At 48.3% G+C, this 25161-nt stretch overlaps 9 protein-coding genes across 9 annotated transcripts; 6 read left to right on the top strand and 3 right to left on the bottom strand.

The window, feature by feature from the left end:
• Positions 1 to 459: 459 nt before the first annotated feature.
• On the bottom strand, positions 460 to 1720 carry N7511_000360 (uncharacterized protein; the record flags this gene model as incomplete). The annotated part of the gene is made up of 4 exons (XM_057122785.1): positions 460 to 792; positions 851 to 1057; positions 1118 to 1418; positions 1524 to 1720. The coding sequence occupies 4 exons, from the start codon at positions 1718 to 1720 to the stop codon at positions 460 to 462; spliced, it is 1038 nt and encodes a 345-aa protein (XP_056988518.1).
• A 2429-nt stretch (positions 1721 to 4149) lies between these two features.
• Positions 4150 to 6273, top strand: N7511_000361 (DUF2985 domain-containing protein; the record flags this gene model as incomplete). The annotated part of the gene is made up of 4 exons (XM_057122786.1): positions 4150 to 4858; positions 4917 to 5318; positions 5371 to 5445; positions 5495 to 6273. 4 exons carry the CDS (start codon positions 4150 to 4152, stop codon positions 6271 to 6273), a joined length of 1965 nt encoding a protein of 654 aa, XP_056988519.1.
• Positions 6274 to 6690: 417 nt separating this feature from the next.
• Positions 6691 to 7593, bottom strand: N7511_000362 (uncharacterized protein; the record flags this gene model as incomplete). The annotated part of the gene is made up of 1 exon (XM_057122787.1): positions 6691 to 7593. The coding sequence occupies one exon, from the start codon at positions 7591 to 7593 to the stop codon at positions 6691 to 6693; it is 903 nt and encodes a 300-aa protein (XP_056988520.1).
• Positions 7594 to 9813: 2220 nt separating this feature from the next.
• N7511_000363 (hydrophobin family protein) lies at positions 9814 to 10333 on the top strand (the record flags this gene model as incomplete). The annotated part of the gene is made up of 2 exons (XM_057122788.1): positions 9814 to 10132; positions 10185 to 10333. The coding sequence occupies 2 exons, from the start codon at positions 9814 to 9816 to the stop codon at positions 10331 to 10333; spliced, it is 468 nt and encodes a 155-aa protein (XP_056988521.1).
• A 437-nt stretch (positions 10334 to 10770) lies between these two features.
• On the top strand, positions 10771 to 12405 carry N7511_000364 (SMI1/KNR4 family protein; the record flags this gene model as incomplete). The annotated part of the gene is made up of 2 exons (XM_057122789.1): positions 10771 to 11894; positions 11961 to 12405. 2 exons carry the CDS (start codon positions 10771 to 10773, stop codon positions 12403 to 12405), a joined length of 1569 nt encoding a protein of 522 aa, XP_056988522.1.
• Positions 12406 to 13590: 1185 nt separating this feature from the next.
• On the top strand, positions 13591 to 16201 carry N7511_000365 (membrane copper amine oxidase; the record flags this gene model as incomplete). The annotated part of the gene is made up of 4 exons (XM_057122790.1): positions 13591 to 13952; positions 14003 to 14865; positions 14923 to 15217; positions 15277 to 16201. 4 exons carry the CDS (start codon positions 13591 to 13593, stop codon positions 16199 to 16201), a joined length of 2445 nt encoding a protein of 814 aa, XP_056988523.1.
• A 744-nt stretch (positions 16202 to 16945) lies between these two features.
• N7511_000366 (MFS transporter) lies at positions 16946 to 18610 on the top strand (the record flags this gene model as incomplete). The annotated part of the gene is made up of 2 exons (XM_057122791.1): positions 16946 to 17573; positions 17640 to 18610. The coding sequence occupies 2 exons, from the start codon at positions 16946 to 16948 to the stop codon at positions 18608 to 18610; spliced, it is 1599 nt and encodes a 532-aa protein (XP_056988524.1).
• A 60-nt stretch (positions 18611 to 18670) lies between these two features.
• N7511_000367 (O-methyltransferase family 2) lies at positions 18671 to 20052 on the bottom strand (the record flags this gene model as incomplete). Its single annotated transcript, XM_057122792.1, has 4 exons — positions 18671 to 18984; positions 19031 to 19482; positions 19533 to 19789; positions 19888 to 20052. The coding sequence occupies 4 exons, from the start codon at positions 20050 to 20052 to the stop codon at positions 18671 to 18673; spliced, it is 1188 nt and encodes a 395-aa protein (XP_056988525.1).
• Positions 20053 to 23399: 3347 nt separating this feature from the next.
• Positions 23400 to 24875, top strand: N7511_000368 (MFS transporter; the record flags this gene model as incomplete). The annotated part of the gene is made up of 4 exons (XM_057122793.1): positions 23400 to 23445; positions 23503 to 24167; positions 24227 to 24329; positions 24391 to 24875. 4 exons carry the CDS (start codon positions 23400 to 23402, stop codon positions 24873 to 24875), a joined length of 1299 nt encoding a protein of 432 aa, XP_056988526.1.
• Between the last annotated feature and the right edge of the window lie 286 nt (positions 24876 to 25161).

Here is a 25161-nt window from a genome sequence, read left to right on the forward strand (position 1 = left end):
GAGAAATCAAGTGAATGAGACAAGTGTGAGTTGGATGTTTGTGTCTCTGATCGGCAAGGCGCCCGGGGTCACCCCGGAGGTTAGTTTCCCCCGAATGGTCCCAGGTCCCGCATACAGTACATACGACTTCTACCTCAAACCTACGATTTTATCCTCGTGCCAGGTGGCAGATCGTCATCATTTAGTAAATGTGTGCTAACATACAATACAGAAGGCAAAAAAAGTCGTTAAGGGTGGAGATCACATCAGCAAAGACGGTCTCCAGCATGGATAGTCCATGGCCCATAAAAAAGTCATAAATCCCCCGTCCCTCCAATAGCCAGCTAAGATATTCATGGTAGCCTGGACTTCAGCTCAAAATACCATGATGATATCCATACTTTCATTCGTGTGCTCCCCCGTTTCCTCCCAACACCAGTGATAAGCAAAGACCTTGATAGGTCGTTAGAAACCTCGCATTTAGGCCTCGGTGGTGGTGGTGGCAGGAGCGGCGTTCTCCTGGGCAGCGGGAGCGGACTCCTCGAAGTTCTCGGCGACAGCGTCAACGTCGTCCTCCTTACCGGGGCTGTCGATGGCGACCTTGACGGCGATGACACGGCCGTCGATGTCCTTACCATTCATCTCAGAGACGGCCTTGGCCTGGAGCTCCTCGGAAGCAAGGTTGACGAAACCGAAGCCGCGGGTCTTGCGGCGCTCGTTGCGGGCCTGGAGCTTCTTGATCATAAAGCGGGGGATGGGGCGCAGGGCAACCTTGGCAGAGACGGGCGCGTAGTCGGCAAAGATCTCCTTGAGCTATAAGGGGGTCAGCCAATGGAATATGGTCCGTAATTAATTACAGATTTTCACTCACCTTGTCCTCAGTCAGATCGTAGGGAAGGTTCGCAACCATGACCTTGGTCTTGGAGGGAATACCATCCTCGGGAGGACCACGCTGCTTCTGGGGGCGAGCAGCGCGAGCCTTCTTGTCAGCCTCGGAGCCGGCGTCGTTGTCGTTGGTGGCCTCAGCGAGAGGAGCCTCGCCAGTAGCAGGCTCAGTCTCGGTTTGAGCCTCCTGTCCCTGATACCAAGATGAGATTTTGTTCCAAAAAGATTGCGAGAGTCGGTCAGAGTCACATACAGTACGGCTACGGCCAGTACGTCCGCCACGACCGCGGGCACGGCCACGACCACGGCCACGACCGCCAGTGCGCTTGCGGCCCTCGGCACCGCTAGCACCCTCACCACCGCTAGCAGCACCCTCCTTGGCCTCAGCGGGCTCGGGCTTGCGGGCAAGCTGCACAGAAACCTTGCGCGAGAGAATCTCCTTGCCGGAGAGAGCCTCGATGGCAGCAGTAGCCTCGGTGGCAGTAGCAATGTCCACAAAAGCGTAGCCGACCGGGCGGTTGGTGCGGGGGTTCACCGGGATCGAGGTAGTCTCGCTGAAGGGTGAATGAGTCAGACGTCCATAATACAAACATGTACGCGTCCGAATGCTTGGAACATTGCGGGGGAATCATGCATGCCAGGAGGTTTTTAATACTTACATGGTGTAGTCCTTGAAGAACTGCTTGAGCTCCTCCTCGGTGGTCGCGTAGGCGAGGTTTCCGATGTAGAGACGGCGGCCCTCATCAGCGCTGGCAGCGGCCGCATCAGTTGCCTGAGCGGGGGTAGCACCGTTGGTCTCGGGCTTATCGGTCAGAGTGGTCGCAGCCACGCTGTCAGCAACTGCATCGACAGACATCTTGAAGTAAGGTTGAAGGTTGGAAGTGTCGGGGATTGACGAAATTGGCCTGAGCTGAGGAATTCTTGACGCGAGGAGTGACAGGGTAGCTTCGTGCCCTAGATACCAAGTGAAAAGAAGATGGGTTGAAAGAGTTTTGCCTTTTGGAAGAAGGAAAGAGGAGAGGTGAGAGAAGAGAAGGAGATGGAAAGGGACAGGAGAGGCGGTGTGGGACTAGCCCAGTCAGAGAGCTCCGCCCGAGGGAAGCAATCACCATGGTGATTGCGAGGCTTTTTTAGGCGGGGGCTCGCCTAAACCATGCCTAGAGCTTAGGCTGTTAATCTACCCGAGACACCCCAGCTTAGGCACTCTCAGCCCTTGACCTCCAACCCCCTCCAGGGTTGACTCAGAACAACTGGCCTGATGTCATTCTGGGTCCTCGATTCCTCCCACCTTTTCTTTTCTTTCCCCCCTGTTCTTGACTCTCTCCCGTTTCCCCCCTTAGAGCTGTTATCTGATACTTGCCCTTTTTAGTCTTCGAGATCCATACATTTTGACCGCATCCATGTGACTGCAGCTGTACAACATGTTCCATAAATAATTCTATGGGCGATCTTCCATCTCCGATAGCTCCACTTGGTGTCATCATACTCCACGCCTTCAGATTCAATCACAAAATCGGCGTTGCCTGCCATTGCTCCTTTTCACTGTACTGTACATAATATTGCCTCTAGACTGGAGTTTGAACTTCAGCTACACATGTGACACACAACCCCCTTCCGGCACGACTTTACTCCGTATTTCCGCCTGGGCCACCTATCTACATGGCCCGATGTTGTGATCCGTGAGCTATTGAGTGCAAATACATTCTTGTTTGGATTGTTTCAAGCTTTACAAAACCGGAGTCAATGTCCATTGTATCGATGTGCAATTTCTGCAGCCGTTCTCCTTGTAGAGGTTATTTTCTCTAACTTAGCAATGATCAATACTAACCTTGGAACCAGACTTACATGTTGATTACTAAATATTGATGCTTCCTAAGGTTGTTTAGTCAGGGGCCTTGGAACCTTCAATATTGTCTCTCAGGTGACTGCTGTATGATTACTTTTCAGGTATTGTCACTGGCTTGTACACGTGACTCCTTTCTCCGTTGGATTTCGCTGCTCCATCGGGACTAGGGTTGGTTTGGTGTATAGCAATTCTTCTTGATTGATGGTAGATCGTGTTCATCGATTTGCCAATCAGCTTGAGAGCTACCGACCAAAATATCTCTTTCCTTCTCAATATATCATGTGCTCCCACGAATACTGTAGAACAGAACCTCCTCCCCTGTTTTACTCCTGGCATTCTCTTCGTAGCTCACCATGTATCTCATGCCTTTTCTCATGCAGTAGCCTCTGTATAACCGCAATCACGTCATTTACGGATGTAGATCTGCTTTGCGAGGTCATGATGGTATGTAGTGTGTGAAAGCGGGGTAAGAAGATATGGGCATCAATTCTCGACTGGCGTACGGATGTCAACGCTGAGAGCGTTACAGTGGTGTAGGTGGTGTACTAAAGGGGATGACCATGTCAGATTCATGCCGTTGAAGTTCAGTTCCCCGACTTCATGTTTGCCGACCGTATGCATGGACTGGACGGCTGGAATCAATTACATCTGGAACACATTGACTTGTGCATCAGGATCTGTCAAGCCCTCAGTGGTGCCAAAGAGATAGGTGTGGGCTTTGACAGTTAGAGCCAGAAAAACACTATTATACGCTAGGCCGACACTAAGATACTAAGCTCTCAGACTGTGGTAATCGTATCATGTTTTGGCCTACATGAACATGCTGCACAGTGACCCCAATTAACTTACATTATAGTCATGGTATCAGACAATGATCTACCTTGGCGTTCTTTTCAGTAAAACCTGTTGTAGGAGACATGGATAGCCTAATACCGATCTACCTCGATCTGCATCAGAGCTTGCTATAGTGACGTCTCATTGTGGTTGTTGGGCCGTGTATGGTATCGAAAACGGGGCTTGCTCGTATCTTTACGCCTGCTTCAGGCCCAGACGTCAGATATCAACATCTCACTGCCGTTGTTTCTTCCTATTGGCTACCAGAGAGGCGTGTCCGCCACGATGACAATTGATGTTTCTGTGGCCATTTCCCTCATCGAAATCTAAGTCAACTTCTTCTGAACTTGGAAAAAAAGGAGGAATCCAAGTCTATCAAAGATCGACGGTCTAGTGCGAGCACTGACGCTGGAGGACTCCACTGTCGTCACGAAAACAAGATTCGGGAGAGCTGACTCATCAGCTTGGCTCACGGCCTGGAAGACTTATCCATCCAGATCATCTACAGGGCAGGGCTTCGGTTTTTTGCACGCTTGCTGAGACTGTGAACGGTATTTCTCCTGTTCTGTGTGTCCTGAGTTTGCCGACCTCTTCCGGCACTGAGCATGGATCGCATCGAGCCGGTTGAGGACCACACCTCTGGGGATCCCCAGGGGTCGTCTCCAGAACAATCTACACCCCCTCGGCCAGCAGGTCCTACACCGTTGCGCCCACGAGCTCCTTCACTTCGGACTCGAAGACCGAGTATCCGCCTGACCCGCCTACCGTCCATACCCTCTTTAGATAATGCCAATCAACCGACGCCAGCACAACAGGATAATGCCCCCTTGTCGTACTTTGAACGTCAACCCATTCAATCTCCTCCGCCAGCGGAGGAAGAGGAAGTATGGGCGGCAAACAGACGGCGCAGCAATTCCGAACCCCGACCGGGCCGGTGGTCATTTCCTGCAGCGCCGCTTTCAAGGGTCGCCACCGCGACTCCCGGACGGATGATGCCCGTGACTGAGGAATCGTCGCGTCCAAGCCCGACAGTCGTGTCTCCACCTGCGATATTGCCTGGTCAAGAAACCGAGCAAGACTCCCTACGCCCGGATCAGCCTGAGGCCCCACCCGCAGTAGCGCGGCCTGCAGGTCGCCTTCGACGAACCAGCCAAGCTGCGCTGAATAGGTTCTCTCGGAACCGTGCATCAACGGTCTCAGGAGAGCATCCGACCCTTACTCCTCAGGAACAGCAACGTCAAGATGAAGCGCGATTGGAGGAACAGCGCAGAAATGAGTATGGTTCTCATGTGGTCGACGTGCTAGATGTGATCGGTGAGTACTATCTGATGGCAGAAGAGCTGCACTGTACATTTCGCTAACGTTCTTCTAGATCCTGAGGTGTCTGCACTGTCTACCCTGACCAATGTTCAGAACTCACTCTTCGTGCCGAACCTGGGCGGCTTCATCAATCGTATGCCCACTTATACTATTTCGCGGCCGCAGTACTCTTCGGATGAGGACCAGGAGACTACAACAGATGAGGGGGCGTTATCCGACGAAGCTAAGCTTCAGAAGGACCAGGAGCGACCATCGGAACAACTGCGTCCCTCTGCCAGTATGTCCTCGGTGTTGGCCGGCCCTCGTTATGCCATTCTTCCTGAAACCCGTGGACTGGAAGGGTGGACCAAGGAAGACTACGCGGAACTCAACGATCATGTTCGGCATATGCTTCACTCCCGTCGTTCCAAGTTCAAACGGTCTATGAGGGGATTCGGGCAGTATGTGCGAAAGCGTAAGTTTCAATCACATCCACGAACGTCTGGTACGTTATTGACATCTGCTAGCTCTTGGATTCTGTATTACTCTCTATGCAACTTTAATTACGTTGTTTGGTCTAGCCTGGGTTCTTTTCCTCATCGGTATGTTTTCTATGATTTCTTTGCGAGTCGCCATGCTAACAATCTTTAGGTTGGATCAACATTGCAGGAAAGCAACTCTATGTCATCAACATTATAGATAACATCTTGGTGGCTCTGTTTGCTATCATGGGTGATGGATTGGCTCCTTTCCGTGCAGTCGATACGTACCATATGTGTTTCATCGCGCATTACACGCTTTTGACGTGGAAGATCCGTAGAAAGCGTGCCCTACCGGAACTCAAAGACAAAAACGATCTCCCATCAAAGCCCGAGAAGGACGCCGATGCTGATGTCGAATCTGGGGAGTTGACCAAAGAGGACGAACATGAATATTCCGTGCTCAGTCCTCGCCAACAGTTGCGATTAATGCACCATCAGCACAAATTTGCCAAGTCCCACACCTTCTACAAACCACACGAAACCTTGACACACCACGCTTTCCCTCTCCGTATCCTCATTGCCATTGTCGTTGTTCTTGACTGTCACTCTCTACTTCAGATGGCTCTTGGTGCTTGCACCTGGAGTATGGAAGACTACAACAAGCGACCTTTTGCCCTGACCACTGTCATCCTGTGCTGCTCTATTGCTTGCAACATTACAGGTGGTGTCTTGATCATGATTGGTGATCGCAGAGCCCGAAAGAAGGACGTTGTTGAACGGCTCTTCCGCCAGGAGTTGACCGCAGAAGCCATGAAGAAGATGGAGAAGAAGAAAGTCAAGGAAGAGCGCCGAAGCATGGCGATTGAGGAGCGCAGAAGCATGCAAATTGATCGTAAGAGTGCACAAATCGATCGCCCTGAGGCTCCAGGGCCGTATCATGGCACCTGATCGGATTTGCTTCTATTTTCCCTTTTACGACCGTCACGAGATGAGCTTTTGGAAGATTTGTCGAGTTCCTCTTGCTTTTACTGTACAGTTTGCTGGCTGTTAATTTTGCTGCGTTTCTGGTTCACTAATATATATCATTTGCCTTGTTTGGAGTTTGGCTCCTTTGGAAATGGCACACATTGCCATCATTTTGTGACATTTTGCTGATTTTCATTGCCTCGTCTGATACCTAGCTTAGAGAAATATTGTGTCTGGGCCGAAACAGTGCATTGGTTTTTGATTACTCCCCCCCCCCCATTTCTCAGTTCATGCTCTTATACAAAAGCAAAAAGTCATATCCAACCAGATACAGACAACCTTTCAATATATACACCCGCCAAAGGACGCAATTTGAAGTCCCAATAAATCAAAGCAATCTCAGCAAGTAATAGTAACCTTCTCCCCAACCCACTTCCTCCCACCACTCTTCACAACCTCCTCAAAAATCCACTCTCCCACCAAAGCCCTAGAAATTGTATACCCAATGGCAGGATCCCTTTCAGTCCCAACCCTAACACTACCCAGCCCGTCCCCCTTCTTCTCCCCTTTCTTCTCCCTTCCAGCGGCACCCTTTCCCCGAACAGGCACCCGATGATCTCCCGTCAAAAAGCTCGGCCGGACAACAACAACTCCAGCGCCCAAAACCCCCTTCTCCCCGAGCCCCACATCCTCTTCGAGCAACCTCTCCATCTGCAATTTATCCGCATGAGGGATAGGAAGCAAAATAGAATACATAGGGCGAAACAACAACGGCACATCCTTATTCCCCGGCAAATGTCCCGTCGTCGAAATAACAGTAAGCATAGGCGCAACCGCCCGATAAGCATCCAGACTCTCGAACCGCTCCACAGCAATTGATCTCAAGGCAGCCAGCAACGTGCGAGTCGTCTGCTCCGTGATATTCGGATTAGACAGCTCGATGTGTGGCAATGCCGGAACCCTGAATGTGGATGTTGGACACTTCGTCTCGCGCGTGCAGGACATGCTGGGTGCACCACCCAGACCGGAGATTATGCTTGTGACCAGCGTGGGAGCGTGGTTGTCTGGTGCGGAGTCTGCAATGAGGGTTTTTGTTATGCATTCCAGGTCAGTGGCGTCTCCCTGGATGATTTCTAGTTGGTTGTCTAGCATTTCTTGGGTTATGTCTGGTTGCTCCAGGAGGAGGGTTGTGAGCTTTGAGGGTGTGCGTGCGAGGGCTCGGGCCTTGTGGCCGTTTAAGAGGGTGTGTGCTAGGCAGGCGTTTGCGCAGCCACCTGTTGCTCCGAGGAAGGCGATTGTCATTTTGGTATTGTTGAAGTTGGAGCTTGAATTTGAGTTGGAGTTGGGGGTTGTAGAGCTTGGTGGTGCTTGGTTTGATATTAGATGTAGTGTTTGGATGGTGGATATTGCCTAGGGCTCAATTATTCTTTATAGGAAGACTCGGTCTATCTCATGAACCAGTCGTTGGCACTTGTGCCCGACTCAGCCCTACGAAGTATACCAAATTAGGGTTGTGTAGTCTAAATCGGAGGCTGCGGGACCCCGGTCGGTGCAACTGGTTGGCGCTAAGCCAGATACGGTTTAGTGGCGGCCGAACAACTGTCCGCGTCGGGTGAACTTGAGCTCCAATGACAGGTCATTTGGTATACAGTCGGTGCTCGTGTGGAAATCGAACCCTGTAAAGCTTGTTTGTAGGGGTTTGGTGATTGGCTTGTACAGTACAGTAATATGGGGAGTATTTTTCGTCTTGATGAACATGTAGACTCGGTCACGTTACCGCTCGTGGTATACATGTCCTTACCCTGGAACTTACTATCTGGCAGTCACTATTAGAGGGAATTATATAGACATCTCTATGGCTGGACAATTTGGCATCCCTTTCGAGGCCAGGTGAACTTCCTAAAGCGGATGCATGTTGAGTCAGCGCTCTGAGGGTCATTATAACTAACTTTATCTCGACTCGAATCATTTTATCTGGGGAGATTCGCTATTTTAATGTAAAGGGTCATGAATGTTTGTGAAAAAGCAAGCAACTGACAAGTAAAATGTAAGTTTAGGTAAGTAATCAGGTGTGATGATTTGCAAAAGATATTGTCTTCAAGGATATATATTCAAGGACAAGAGCCTGTTTTCCACCACAAACTTCCATCAATCAATTTTCGATTTTCCTGGATTAACCTTACTCTAATATTGACATACACGGAAGAAGTAGAATAGCACAAGTGAAATATCGGAAGAGATTATTGACTAGCACTATTTGTGATACATAGCTATAGACACTGTTCAACTGCAAGGTTCTTGCCACTCACCGACCACCAAAGCAAATACACAGTCACATACTCTACCCAAACTCTACATAATGCGTATTCAGGTTTATTCCAACTCAAGCTCACTGAGAATCCTTGAACCATGAATTCGACATATTCCACCAAATCCCTTTGATCTAGATCAAGCTCGACTGATAGAACTATGGTCAAGGCTCATCGTTTGCAGCTTGGATAAACACCGACATTCACTCCCTGTGAACCTTTAAATTTGCATCAAGGAGATAGTGCGCAGATCAATCTGGTTACCCATCGTAACATAGCAAGCTATGCCCGGAGCAGGGCGAGCATCGAAAGTGATCAGGATCGACATGGGTCCGGCGATCTCGAATTCCCGTGGATTGAGACAGGAGTGGAACCAAGATGACTAGGGCTTTGGACGATGAGATATTTTGAGTAGCGATCGAATGATTCCAAACGCGCTGTCATGCCCAATTTGAGGCGCATTCAGCTGCGTGGTGCCGGGCAATTCCTACCAGTAGCGTGTCCCCGAAAAACCCAAAACAACCCAAATTGGACTGACTTAACGCCACCGGTGTCACAACTGCTACGTTGAGTACGTAAACCTCTCAAGGAATTGGATTGGAGGGAAGAGCATTTCTCGGAGCAGGGCGATAGGGCGATCACACGCCCCGTACCTGAATATCGATTCTAGAAGCGCATAGCTATTGGCATCGGGGGCTCAAAACAGGGACCAGTTTACTGCGTATACTGCATCTGAGATTGCAGGGTAGAGAAATGTGACCCACGACTGGGATATGTTTGATCTCAAAATGATCCAGGGCATAGCGTAGCCTTCAAGGATGCCACTTGCAGGGCGGCATGCAGGGTTCATACACCTTGGGAAACAAGGGGGCACGTCTAATTGATGCTAAAATTCCGGAACAAGGGAAGGACCAATGGGATGATGAGGAGGTAGAGATAATCAGGGCGAGCTTGAGATCTAACCCTTGCGTAGGGCATTCCCCGAGCAAAAATGGGCGTTTTGTTTTTGACCTTTACTATGAACGAGTGTAGATCAGCTCGTGCCCAAACAGTGGGATTTTGAAGATAAAAGGAAGCATCTGAATGGTCTTCTGGTTCTTTCTTTCACACACCAGTCTTCTACTTCTCTATCTCTCTCACTCTTCTATCTTCCCAACCTTCAAACCATTTTTATATCTACAAGATTTTAATCTTTAATACCTCTACCTTCACAATGCAGTTCACTATCTCCGCTATTGTCCTCGCCTTCGCCGGCTTCGCCGCTGCTGCCCCTGCTGAGTCTCTCAACAACTCTGTCGAGGGCCACGAGGCTCCTCGCTTCAAGGTTCCCAACGGAATGACCGTCAAGGAGGCCCAGGCCAAGTGTGGTGACCAGGCTCAACTCTCTTGCTGCAACAAGGCCACCTACGCCGGCGACACCACCGATGTCAACTCCGGCATCCTCGGTGGCACTCTCAGCAACTTGATCGGTGCTGGCTCCGGTGCCGACGGTGCTGGCATCTTCGACCAGTGCTCCAAGCTCGATGTCCAGAGTAAGTTATCCTCCACTCATCAGGCAGTCATCACAATTTTAACCATCCTTAGTCCCCATCCTCATCGCCGTCCCCATCCAGGACCTCCTCAACCAGCGCTGCAAGCAGAACATTGCCTGCTGCGCCAACTCTCCCGCCGGTGCCAGCTCCGACCTTGTCGGTGCCGGTCTCCCCTGTGTTGCCCTTGGCTCCATCCTGTAAGCAGTTCGCTTCTTTGCGATCGTGCTCCTTCTGGAGGAAAAGTTCAAGACGGCCTGTGGCATACATTTCTTTTGTTTTTCTGTTTTCTTATTGTTCGGGATCAATTGCCTTATGACTCAGCATCATCAAAGTGACAATCTCTTTGCTTAATACATACCGCTCTAATTCTTCAAGATTTTATCCTCGTAAAACAAATAAACGTTACAAACATAGCAATAAACCACTATCGCCGAATGACAATTGGTGCAAGAAGCCCACACAGCTCGGCGGTTACAATCCCCCTTAGCTCGCTCCGGCTAGACTAGGCAGCCCTAGGCAGACATCCCCACAGCAAAGTTCCGCAAGTTTCAGCCTCCATATAAAACCTCTTAATAGAACTTTTTTTCACACCAAAGCGCAAAACTCTTAAGTTTGTATTTGAACAATTGCAATTCGCCATGCCTATCCAATGGGTTGACACAGCAGAGCCCAGAGTGCCCACCACACTCCCAACACTCATCAAGTCCTATATAGACCCTGAAGACCCTTCAATTGCAGCCCACAATATGCTACGCTTAGCAGGTCTCCTCTTGCTATCAAATCACCTATCAGATGCCCACAAAATTGCCTCAGGAGTGTTTCGATCGGGCAAAAATATGCTCAAAACGGACGATAACCAGGTCAATCTCCCACTATACACCCCGAATTTCCTCGAAATATTCTGGCAAGAAAATAAAGAAACTTTCCCACGACCAGAAGACGCACCAAAGCCCAATCGCGGCCCGCTTGACAAACATCTCGCAAATGAACAATGGGGCAAATACCGCGAATGCACCCGCACAGGCTGGATGCTAGATCGCTACGGGCTCGCCGAGCCAGAAGAGCCATCCATATGGCGCGATACAGATGATCCCAAGCTGATGGCAATGTGTGCTAGACTTCTAGCGAAAACGACTACACCAGGAACGTATCCGTCTCAGGATAAAATGCGGGAAGCCCTTGCCGCTGGGCAGAAGCTTTACGCTATACCTGAAATTCCTGTGTGCGATTGGCTATTGCAGAAATCTAAAAGCATACGGCAGTCTTCGCTTTTGTACCGGAGGCTCATTGCGGAAATGGCGATCCGCGTCGGAGAACCTCAGACAGCGGCGGAGGTGTTGAGTCAGGCTTTGGAGGTGGATGGATTTGTGAATGGGGGTGAATTGGAAGATTTCCTTATGATCCCTGGTATATATGATGTTTTGCCTTTGCTGGCCCAGAGTGGGAAGGAAAGCAATCCGTTTTACATCCCCAAGGCCGATGCTGAGATTATGGCGAAGGAGATTGTTGATGCTTTGGAGCTGCGGAGCAAATATGGGAGGCAATGGGCGCTGGATGAGTCTCGGGTTGGATGGAGGGAGCTTTTAGATCGGCTTGCTGAGGGTGCCTTCAAGGTGCATCCTAAGGAATATCGAGGCATGGGAGTGACAAGAGCAGAGGAGATCCTGTATGATCCTGCCACGGAGAAGGAGATTAAGGCAGCTGAGAAGAAGGTGGGAAAATTGCCGGATGACTTCAAAGAGATGATCCGAGTGGCGAACGGGTAAGTAAATATCACCCTTCCATTGTGTGAGATGATTGGGCTGGCGAGGCTAACGGCATGGCTTAGATTCAAGGGCGGATGGCATCTTTTCGGGGGAGGCATAGCTGGTATTCAATACATCGACATTGCCGACTCGGAATCGGAGAACTCTTGGGATAGCTATACCCAAGAAGACGACGAGATCTTGAATTCTAGTGATATCATTGAGCTACAGACAGGGTCAGACTGTGATGGATTCTATCATTATTACATGCGACCCAGAGCATGGAATGTGGATGAAGAGGATAAAGACAACAAGTATAGATACTGGAATTGGGCCCCTTGGAGGGGTGGCATATCTCGGTATAACTCATTCAGAGATTATGTTGCAGACTGTGTGGAAACGGTAGAGAAGATGCTTGAGCTAGGTGAGAAGGAGGATTGTGACGAGGAAGATGAAAGCGAGGTAGATGAAAGTGAGGAAGATGAAAGCGAGGAAGATGAAAGTGAGGAAGATGAAAGCGAGGGTTAGATGCAACATTAATCAACTTTTTTTCTGTCAGTTTCAAATTGCATTGTCTTCTATAAATTTAACGGGCTGATATGTAATAGCCTGTCCTGGACTCTGTCGAGTAACAACAAAGCTTACGTATATTAAAAAAAAGGTTGAAAGTGATAGGTCAGCAAAAGCGCGCTGGCTCAAGTAGAGTATCAATTAGTCAGCTGCATAATGTGTTATAACCCTGATATCTGCGTTTAAGTCACTATTTTCATACCAAATGCGGAAAACGTCGCTTGGGTCCCTTCGTCGAATAGTTGAATCACTCTTTGCCAAGAACCTGTTCTCAACAAAATGTTCTCTAGGTCGCCGGAGCCTTCTCGGAAGTCGGAAAAGAATATAAAAACGCCGGTAAAGATCGAGGCGAAACCGCCTATCAGTGGTTGGTTATTGGCGAGATAAGAATCAAACTGATAGGCACTTGGTGGCTGGCCTTGCCAAGATGCGAATAGGAGGGGTAGACATCGCTTAAGTAGATATCTGATGCGAAATCAGGAACAAGGACGCCTAGTTTGGTTTAACCCAACCATTCTGTCTATCTCATTCAGGTAATAGGCTGCTGGAGAACGAAGTCACATTCAAAATAAGCAGGTACATGCGAATTACACAGCCAAAGAACCCAGGTAGATCGATATCTACAGTATTGTAACATAATTATTTGACTTCGAGTACTTCGCCTGACAGGCAGTAAGTTGAAAATCAAGCCAGTTCAATAGCTAGAATACTACCCTTCATATTTCATGATATCAGTCACCCTATGAGATATAGTCTCCGATAGACACTCAGAAACTCTTGATATTAAGACCTTGAGATTCCTTCGTAACATCTTCTAACCATAGATTTAGCATATGGAGCGTACATAATTGCGCGTGGAAATGTGGCACGCTAATAAACTAGGGGTATAAGAAACGGTAAGTACGTCAGACTTGAGTGGATCCTGAAGGTACTCGAGGTCAAAGACTTATGTTACACTAATGTAAATTATTTCGCATCCTTTGCCTGAAATATTGTAAGACACGATCAGATCAAGGCGGTGCTTTGAGCCCCGGGGTAATGCTCTTAGGCCTCCCATGTAAGATTATAAAAGCCTGGGACCTCGCAGGTCGAATTGGCTGTGCTAGAGTTACGAAACACTTGAACTAAATCTCCCAATAAACCATGCCTGGCAGCTCTTGGTATCTTACTGTAGCACTGGGACTGGCCTCGTTGGTTGACCCGGCTGCTGGTAGACTTCATACCGACCTCCGACGACCATCTCCAAAACAAAATCATGATAGTAGAAGAGAGCTCTATCGGGGACTGGGTCAGAAGTTGAATGATCGAGATATTGTGCATGAACGCAGCTTGGCCAAAGCCGGTTCTTGTCTTGAGTCTAACTTCACCGAAATTCATGCTCCGAAGAAGAACATTTGGACAGGGCTCACAGACCCTGAGGCTGCAAGTGTCCTATCCTGGCTGTTCCAACAGTCTGATTTGAATTTGACAATTGCCAAAGATGCTGGAGACTGGGACAATACTATGTATGTCAAATATTATCACCTCTTTCTTTTGAATTGGCTAATTCCAACAGTGAGCTTGTTGAGCTCATGCAGCCAAACAAGACCAACTCGCTCAATTTCATCGACCATGGTGGTAAAGCTCCACCTCGATATGCCCATGTAGTCATTGATCACCGAGCAAGTGTTGAGCCTTATTATGCGGACATCCTTGTTGGACCTCTGCCCCTTGTGAATGGAAAGGCACAATGGGAGCCGCTCGAGTATCCATATACTCGTAAAACACAAGGAAGGGTTCGAAATGTCGAACCAGACAGTACTCTGATGTATAACACATGGTTACTGGGTATCAGTAGCTCAGTCGCTGACATCACCCTCGATCTTTGGAACGGCACTGCCCTCGGTCTGGACAATGACACGATCGGACTCTGGGGAATCGATCCTCTATCACAAGAGAACGGCCGGATCCTTCGTTGGGATCAATTTTGGCATGAGCCAACTGGTGAATTCGATTCTTCAACTTTGCTTCCTCTGGGGTTGTATGTGCATTCGGACGTTACCGGACGAGATGCATCAAAATGGAAGGTTTTAGGATGGTTATACAACGACATTTTCTACCCAACGCTTGAAGACTTCCGAAACGCCTTCTACAGTACTGGCTTTGAGAAGCTTGGGGCAAATACCGACGGCGCTTGGGCACACACTGATCAACGAGGAAAGATTCTGCCGCATGATCGATCATATCCCCCAGTTTCTGTTGCTCCCTCGGGATCAAGATTCGCGGTTGATGTGGAACAGAAGTATGTCGAATGGATGGACTTTTCCTTCTACATCAGCTTCTCTCATGACGTCGGAATGACTCTTCACGATATTCGATACAAGGGCCAGCGCATCCTGTACGAGCTGGGATTGCAGGAGGCTCTTGCCCACTACGCCGGTGAGTCGCTCTGGGATAATGCCCATCATTCCACTGAATATGGCTGACTTGAGACAGGAAATGACCCTGTGCAGTCCATGACATCTTATCTTGATACTTACTACGGTTTTGGGCCCTATGCATTCGAGTTGGCCAAGGGTTACGACTGCCCATCTTATGCAACCTATCTCAACAGTACATTTTACCAAGATGAGACAACTCACACGCACATCCATAGTATTTGTCTCTTTGAGTATGACTCCGATTATCCGATGCAACGCCATAGTAGCAGTAACTATGTGTCTATCACGAAGAACGTCTACTTCACGGTTCGCTCTGTCTCCACGGTGGGCAACTACGATTACATGTTCAGGTGGGTGATATCTTCGCATATACCAAACACTTACTAGGTTATCTAACGAAACATTGCAGTTACTCTTTCTACATGGATGGATCAATCGGCGTTGAAGTGCGCGCTTCTGGATACATCCAGTCGGCTTACTACGCCCACAACGAGGAGTTCGGCTACCATATTCACGACGCACTCTCGGGCTCGATGCATGACCATGTGCTCAACTTCAAGGCTGATTTCGATATTCTTGGACTGAACAATACGATCCAGTTGACGCATCAAGTCCCAACCACCCAGACCTTTGCGTGGTCCAATCAAACCCGCAATACGATGAAGATTAAGCACTCAAACATTGAGAGCGAGGATGAAAGCCGATTCAACTGGGCTGCAAATTCCGCGACCCAGGTAAAAGTAGTTAACCTGGACAAAACTACCCCCTATGGCGAATATCGGGGATATCGAATTTCGCCCTCGACAGGAAGCATTCACCTCACTGTTGAGAACTCGACCAATCTTCGCAATGCCGCCCAGTGGGCCGACTATGATATTCAGGTTACGAAACATCACGACACAGAGCCCCGGTCCGCCCACTCCAAAAATTCTCAAGATGTGGAAGACCCGCCTGTCAATTTCGATCAATTCTTCAACGGCGAGAATCTCACCCAGCAAGACTTGGTGGTGTGGTTGAACTTGGGCATGCACCATGTTCCACACACAGGTGATCTTCCTAATACAGTGTTCACTACCGCACATTCAGGTGTGCAGTTTATGCCGCTGAACTACTTGCTGGGTGATCCAAGTCGGGAAACGGTGAATATGGTCCGAATAGATTATGAGGATGGTAATGTGTCTGCAGTTCACACGTTCGGCCAACACGACGATCAGTGTGCATTAGATTTCACACCGGCCGAGTCCAGTTTGTGGGATTACGTTGGTGACGTTGTGGTTAGGAAGTTCCCTTATGATCCAAATGATCCTTACTATGAGACGGACAGCATATCCTAAAGAGTTCGAAATTATGAACGTCGCTACAGCTTGGGGATGATCGACTCATTCCTGGGTTGGTCAAATCATTACACATGCGTTGTCTAGCTCTGATTCACACATACGTATATCTATTGACGTTCCCTCGCGCTATAAAGATGGATTATTATCTCGGCAATGAAATTGATGCGATCTATTCATACACTGTCTCAACCATTGTATCGCCCCTTTTTCACAAGTGGACCAAGTAGATGTTTACATAAAATATAATGCGGGATAAAAAACCACACAGATAGATGTATGCGACTATCGCCGTTGCTGGTCCAAAGTCCCAAAGTGAGGGCCGAAAAGCGCCGAGATGCCCGAAAGTCGAAGGTGAATAATTCCGCTTGGGCGCCTCCCCTGGCGGGTGGCCGAGTTAGATTTTGACGTGCCGAGTTTCCGGGTGGATCTCAGCGTTCAAATACAAACCATTTCCCAGGCTCTTGACTATTCTATTCCCAGGCTACAGACTATATGGTACTTCTCGGCGAGATACGCTCTTTTTCGTGGTTGACCCTTCGCCAGTTTCCTCTTGCAGTCACTACACATTCCAACCCTATATCTGCCCTCCGTTCATTCCTATCGAGTGGGGTCTAACGCGAGGCGTGCGAACAAGCCGATCTAAATGTTCTATTGAAATTTTGACCAGATCATTGTGTAACCCCTCACTTTGGGCCCGAATGCTTTCTATGTCTCTATCTTGAATTATACTTTGCTAGCATCATGGTTGCCAACAATGAAGCCGATCCAGCAAACGCCTTAGATGCCCGGCCTCAGAAACATATCTCTTTTTGGCGTTTGCTGACCGACCAATCAATCATCACTGAGGAGGTGCTTCATCATCACTATGAAGGATCAGGAACTGACGAGGATCCTTACGTTGTGACTTGGCTGGCAAACGATCCTCGAAACCCCATGCAGTTTAGCTTGACGAGAAAAGCTGTTATCACCTTTAACACAGCGATTGCAACATTTGTTATATCGCTCTCTTCTTCTGCATATAGTGGTAGTATTGAAGGCATCGTTGATCATTTTGATATCGCCAGAGAAGTCGGCACTGTCGGTCTATCACTCTTTGTTTTTGGTTTCGCCGTGGGACCACTGCTATGGGCACCTTTAAGCGAAACTATTGGCCGACAAATCCCATTCTTCGTGTCTTTCCTCGCCCTTTCCTTGTTCTCTGCAGGGTGTGCATGTGCTCAGAATATCCACACTCTGTTGATTCTGCGATTTTTCGGAGGAGCTTTTGGCTCTGCGCCCCTCACAAATGCTGGCGGCGTTATTTCAGACATGTTCATGGCCAGACAACGCGGACTGGCAATGCTATTATTTGCATCTACTCCTTATCTAGGTAAGTCTGATTTCTAGACAGACAATGAGTCGACGCCTTGTTGAGCAGTGCTAATTTACCCGCCAGGCCCCGCTCTAGGGCCCATTATAGGCGGTTTCCTCGGCATGAATGCAGGTTGGAGATGGGTCGAGGGTTTCCTCGCTGTTATAGCGGGACTTGCTTGGATATGCATGGCCTTTTGCGTTCCTGAGACCTATGCACCGGTCCTGCTTCGAAAGCGTGCGGCTGCGTTGTCGAGCATGACAGGGAAATGTTATCAAAGCAAGCTGGATATTGACAGAGGCAATATTTCCATGGCGAATCGACTGAAAACCGCCTTCTCTATGCCCTGGGTTCTTCTCCTCCGCGAGCCCATTGTGCTTCTTCTCACCTTATACGCTGCTCTCATTTATGGTGTGCTCTACATGCTGTTTGAAGCCCTTCCAATCGTCTACCAGGAGGAAAGGGGATGGAACGCGGGTGTTGGAGGGCTTCCCTTCCTTGGTGTCATGGTTGGTGTCTTGTGCGGTGTCATTTACACCATGTGGGATAACAAGAGATTCATACGAACACAAGGGGCGCACAATGGATTTGCTCCTCCAGAGGCTCGTCTTCCGCCTTGCATGACCTCTGCCGTGACAATTCCTATTGGCCTTTTCTGGTTCGCATGGACAAACTCCCCCTCTATACACTGGATGTGTAGTGTCGCGGCGCTCGTTCCCTTTGGATTCGGGCTGCTGCTCATTTATATGGGTATTGTCAACTACCTCATCGACTCCTATACAATTTACTCAGCATCTGTCCTGGCAGGAATGTCAGTTTTTCGATATACATTCGGAGCTGTGTTTCCATTATTCAGTACATATATGTACCACGGTCTTGGTATTCATTGGGCCTCGTCTATTCCGGCATTTCTGTCGGTCTTCTGCATGCCTCTTCCATTCTTATTCTACAAATATGGTGCGCAGATCCGAACCAGGTGCAAGTATGCCGCCTTGTCACAAAAGCGTCTCGATGCCATACAACAAATAGCCGCAGCAGAAAAGGGAGTCGCATGATTGTCTACTGAAGAGCGAGACAAAAGAAGAGGCTCTTGAAAATGTTAATATTCATTCTGTTTATACCCTCATAGCCTCAATGATACCCTCCCCAACCCCAGGGGATTGATGGAAAGTGATATGTGACAATCCGACCGATTCAAGTAAATCCCTCCACTGCGCTTCAGAGCGTTCGAAAGCTGCAACTTGTACCATCATCATAACGCTTATACATGCAGTCGATAAGTCACAGCCCTTATCTGGCAGGATCGATTCATGAAGGATCAGCTTTGAAAATCCTGGCTTCATTGCTGCCACAATGTTAGTCAGGATAGCCCGACATCGCTCGTCTGACCAGTCATGAAGGATCCAATGCATGAAGTATGCCCGAGCGCCTGATATAGGTTAGCAACAGCCCACAGCTGAGTTTGGAGTTCTTACCTTTGACGGGCTGGGGCGTGAAAAAGTCATGGGCAATTAGCTTCACATCAGGTGGATTTTCGATTGCTTCTATAACATTTGGAAGATCTTGCAACACGAGTTGACCCGGAGCAATCTGAAACTTGTCTTGAAACTCGCGCAGGTATCTTCCCTCGCCGCCACCAACATCCACGAGTAGGACGTTATCGGGAGACTGGGCATCGAAATCATCAATAATGTTCTTTTCGATATCGAACCAATCCACCCAGCTAGCAGTAGCTGCCTGTTTCAAAGACATCCATTGCTGGAAGTCCTTTGCGAGCGCTGGATTCTGACCAAGCCATTCAAAATAGCCAAGGTCAGTGTTCATCCCGAGCTGGAAGGGAGTGTCTTTCGCCGATGATGGGAATTGATTCTGATTCCGACGGAAGAACTCTGGGGCCTTGGAGGTGCAGCAATTTCCAATATCAAAGCTTTTCGGTTTTAGCATTGCAAAAGCTAAACTTGAGATCTTGGTACTTACCATGCGCGTATGGTTGCCTCCATATTAGGGTCTGCCATGATCATAGTCTTGACTGAAGGCTTGAAGATTTGCGTATCTTGCTGATCTACGTATCCCGTTGCTGCGAGAAGCCGGAGGAACTGATCAACAACGATCGGACTTGCGCCAGATTGCTCTGCAATTTCTTGGGCAGTGGCTCCGTGGCCTGGGTTCTGGCTGATTTGACTGAATATGCCGAGTTGAACACCCATGCGGATAGACGCGAGAATGGGGGGACTCTGGTTGTTATGCTTAGTCCTCAAGTGTAATATTCAGAAAGAAAGGTATGTACTGCGAGAGGCCATTTTCAACTGGCTTGGGTTGAATCGAAACTCACCATCACAACATCGTGTATAATTCTTTCAACCGGTGACTCGAGGGTCTCTATCAAGGCACGAGCAGCATCCAAGGCCTGTAACCGAGTAGCTTCATTGAGTTTCTCGGATTTGACTGCCCCGGTCAGAGCATTGATTTGGCCTGCGATATCGAGTTCTTGGCTCATTCTTGTGTTCTCTGTAGGGAATTGACACTGACACCCAGGTGCAATGGTTTATTAAATGACACAATTACAACGCCTAGGAAGCCTTACTAAATTGCGTTAAACCCATTGCGTGGTCCCTGAGTCGCGATAGCACTAACAGTGGGGTCAGAACCGTCGGTGATTAATATCCCAGGGTCATTTTCAATAGCATTGGCTTCCGCGTATACACTAATACCGACTTGACTAGGCCTTGATCGGTTACGCATCTCCAAATCATAGTGCCATTGTTTCATTTGCACACATGTAGCACGCTAGTGCGCGCTAGTAATCGGGGGCCAAAGCATTTCATAAAGAGAAATTTCAACCAAGCTACGGATATGGATCATCCGCATGTGGGAGAAGTAGATTGATTTAGATTGACTATATGGGCCGCGTATAAGAACGCTGGGTCTATGGTTTCCTTGAACGAAAGCCTAGCTGGTGTGGGCCAGTCCAGATCAAGAATGGGAAATGAAGTTGCGCTTAAGATCTTTTAGATCTGCATTTGAGATACTGTGGCATCAGTGTGGCTCGTTAAATGTCGTCGCCTCGGTTCTACAATGGAGTGCGGACGTTGCTCCGTAACTGATTCGTTCGTGAACCCATGTCAAGGGCATAACATACGATGGAAACAGGAGAACGACCTAATATGAGCTTCTTGGCTAAACGCGACCCACTTGCAATACATCTCCGCATTGATCAATCTCAAATCTGAAGGGTAAAATGGTTGAGCATGTTTCGAGGGGGTGTTTTTGATTTTGATATTTGGGCATCTTATATGTTATCAACTGCAGTAACGATGACTGGGAAATGAGGACAAAATATGTCAAAATCATGGAAGATGCCCGTGACAAGGATTTACCCATTGGATATTTTCCAAGCAAGGTAATGTTAATCTATAATGCATGGTTTGGGGTACGCTTTGAATCCTTCGAACCGTGAGTTGCTAAGCCAAAGTCTGTAGACTTAAAATCATTGAATACCTCCCGATTTTCACCTTTTGAATTCCGAGACTCTCAGTTGCGAAGAGAGCGCTAGAGATGGAGCAAAGCAGTGCAATCGCTTACTGTGGTGATCAATTGATTGGAGTCTCCATCGCGATAGCAGTGCTTCAGACAATAATTGTCGCTGCGCGCTTTTATACAAGATGTTGGCAGAGGCTGGCCGTTGGACTTGATGATTACCTTATGATTCCGGCGCTGGTAAGACCATCAATTCGATTTAATAGATTGTACTGACTCTTCGGTAGCTTGCGAGCCTCGGACAGAGTGGGCTCTATATTTACTGTATGCAATTGCTGGTCTAGCTTTTCCACGCGCGGTGTATTAACAAAAACAATCAAAGTGGTCAAGCAAGGTGCAATAGGCTACCACCTTGCATATGTCATGCGAACTCCACAGAAGCTGGTTAGATTGCAAAAGGTCGGCTGTTCCCCGGTCGCCTTTCAAGTCGAAAATCTTACCGGTGCTATAGGGCCTTTTCGCAAATGAGATTCTTGATTTCCCGTTCACTGTGACTCCCGCAAAGCTATCAATCCTCATATTCTATGCCCGCATCTTCAGTGTTCGCCCGTTCAGAATTTGTGCTTACGTTGTTGGAGCGATCGTCCTGGGTCACGGAATCGGAGTCCTCTTCGCTGCCATCTTTCAGTGCTCGCCGATCGCATACACGTGGGATTCAACAATCGATGGAAGGTGTTTTGACCAGCAGGCATTTTATCGATGGGTTTCCCCTCCAAATATCTTAACTGATGTTCTCATCTTGGTGATGCCTTTGCCTTATGTCTGGAAGCTACATACTTCGTTGGGGCATAAATTAGCCTTGACAGGCGTGTTCTTATTGGGCAGTTTGTGAGTTTCTCTCTCTCATAATACCTTTCTTGATATACCTGACCTTGAATACAGAGGAACTGTGTTCAGTATATTACGCATGACAACGTTTTTCGAGGAGAGTGCGACAACAGACCCAACTTGTATGCTACTTCCAGCTGGAAGAATCAAGTAAACATTGGCTTACATACTATAGGGATCTCTGTCAAGCTTGGTATATGGACGATTCTCGAAAGTGGTATTATAATCATAGCAGCTTGTCTACCTTCAATTTGGCCGTTAATAGCCAGAATACTTCCTCAAGCGCTACTCATAACTCAATCATCAAGAAAGCAGTCACCTCGTCATAATTATTATCGGAATTCTCGCAACTCTGCTGTCGGGGAGGGATTTTCTCGACTGGGAAATGACAGCTTGGTGGTAATAAAAAACTCAAAGGATTTGGAAACGACCCGGGCAGATTCCGATCAACACATCGATGAGACGGACCTACTGCCTATGCAGAGCATTCAGGTTGAAAGACATGGAATGATATAGAATAAAGACAGCAAGGGTTTCATAGGCAGAGAGATTGTTAAATTGTAATAAAATGCTGTCTATACCGCTTTGAGGGTCTATGCAACAATGATACATATCCCTATCCTTGTTAAACATATTCGCCTTGATATCCTCCGAAGAAGGCAATCACAGTTGACCAACCATTGTATTTTGGTCTATTATTAACGAGTCCATCGAGAAGATCACACGAGCTTAGTGATCCAGTAAAAAGCCCTGTGGATGCTGGGCAAGTCGCTCAATGACATCCTGTCCAATATCGCCTCCCGCGTGCGACACGCAGGAAGCGATATCCTGGATCAAAATCGCTGAAATGGTGCGGGATAAGCGCGATGCAGAAGAATATTCTCGTATCTGAACTTACGACGCCCAAGGCCACGAACTAGCGATGATCCTCGGATCTCTCTTGCAGCATCTAGCGCAAATCCTGCTTGCAATTGCAGCCAAAGCCGAACACTGCCCCTCCCAGCGATAATCGTTACCGTATCGCGGGATTCTAATGCAAATTAAGTCTTGGGCTGCATACAGCAAAAGAGCTGAACATTAAAGACAACATGCCCACTTGCCTGGTTTTAGATTTTGTGACCCGACGCTGCTTTACTTCATCTTCCCCTGGGGATTCGCCCCATTAAATAATACTCGGGTCGGTTAAATGATTTGAACGTCTCACATTCATCATGACTTGGTCCAAGCCATTTCTGAAGCTTCGCGATCAGCGACCGTGGTTGTTACCGCTGAGGTCGTCGCAGTCGTTTATCGTTACGGCGGTTTCATTGTCGATGTTTACGGTACGTCCATCGACTTAGATCGAAACAGGCTGAATGATATCGTGAAATAGCTAACATCTAATTGCCCAGGACCTCTTTCTATATGCCATGGTACCCATGCTCCAAGCAAGACCGAGACCTGCGATCCCCACCTGACTGGCTGCAGATCGTCCCCGTAATGCCAAGCGCCTTAGTATCCAGAGCTGGAGTGGCCTTTGAAGATAGTATGTGGTCTTTATGGGGATGAGAAACAGATATATTAACGAAATGTGGTTCAATAGGGGAATACTGGAATAGCATCCTCCTCGTTTCGGAAGCCATCACAGCACTGGTATGCAGTCCACTGTTCGGATACATACTCGAGACATCGGGGACACGCCAGGGTCCGTACATCTCTGGACTCGTGCTGTTGTTTGCATCAATGGTGATTTTCATGGCCTCGCACTCCGTGGCATGGTATATCGTCGCACGAGTACTCCAAGGTGCAGCGACGGCGATGGTATCGGTTGCTGGGCTTTCGATAGTGACGGATACAATTAATAAAGCCAGTCTTGGGCAGATGATTGGATACATTGGTGCTGCAATGACACTGGGATTCATTGCTGGCCCGTTGCTCGGTGGACTGGTGTTCGAGATTGGAGGATTCTATGCGGTCTTCGGTATGGCTGTTGGAATAGTCGCTCTTGATTTCTTTTTGAGACTTGCTGTTGTCGAGAAGAGAGTGGCTGAGCGTTGGTTTCGCATTGCTGATAATGAACGGCCGACTGAAGAGAATGGTTATGTCTCTGAGCAGCCGCCATATGGGACTATCAGAAACCGGACTCCTTCATTCACGGTTGTATCGAAGGGCACCTTTGCTTTGAGAAGGCTCTTGGGCCAGCCACGGATTCTGATCAGTTTGTGGGCTATGATTGTTGGGGCTCTTGTGGTATCGGCATTTGATGCGGTTCGTGATCGCTTTGCTCTGCGTGGCATTCAAATAACTTTGGCTGATACTTCATACAGACTCTGCCAATATTTGTCGAGAATACATTTCATTGGAATGTTTTAGGTGCCGGGATGATCTTCCTGCCAGGTGCCTCAGCTGCGATCTTTCTACCATTTTTCGGTGCGTTTTCATACCATCTGTCTCTGTCCGCAACATAAGCTCATTCTCATCCACTTCACAGGATCTTTGTCTGGCCGCCTCGGGTCCAGAATTGCTGCATTTACAAGCTTCGCAGCTTTGGCTCCAACGCTGATCTGCCTTCGTTTTGTAGAAGACAACTCAGCACCGCACAAAGCTCTACTCTGCGTGATTCTAGTTTTCGTGGGTATGTGCATCGATCTCAGCAAGCCGACTCTCATAGTTGAGATGCAGTGTGTTCTGGATGATATGGAAGCTGCAGATCCCGAAATATTTGGCGACACTGGCGCCATAGCTCAAGCTTTCAGTCTAGAAAACATGGCTCACTTTGGAGGACTTGCTCTGGGTCCGATGGTTGGCGGGATAGTTGAATATCGATATGGCTGGAAGGTGATGACACTTGCACTGGGGATTCTCTCCGCGGTAACCTCTGTTCCTATGCTATTTCTCAGTGGTGCTGTTGTAGAAGATACTTGGACAGAGTCTGCTGACGATGACTTGGAACGGGAACCCTTGCTGGCGGAGTAAGTTTGCATTGGGCTGTATATAGTAACACAAAAGTAAAAATTCTGTTTCATTGAAGAATAGGCCCGAAATTTGCAAAGATGAGAGTGAGACTGAGTTGAAATGCTGAGTATCGAGGTGATTTGGTTCCTTGATCGTAACGAGGATGTTCCCGATTTGTACATGGATGTTGAGGCAAGGCTTGCATGTTCTGATGTGATTGAGTTCACATCATTGCGCTCGACCTATGACACGAGCTGTCTGTCGAGATTCGTGAGGTTCTGGACCGTGAGATAGACGCTAAGGCGCT

This window comes from Penicillium nucicola, assembly GCF_028828085.1.
Source record: "Penicillium nucicola strain IBT 29836 chromosome Unknown utg000001l, whole genome shotgun sequence".
Lineage (NCBI taxonomy): Eukaryota > Fungi > Ascomycota > Eurotiomycetes > Eurotiales > Aspergillaceae > Penicillium > Penicillium nucicola.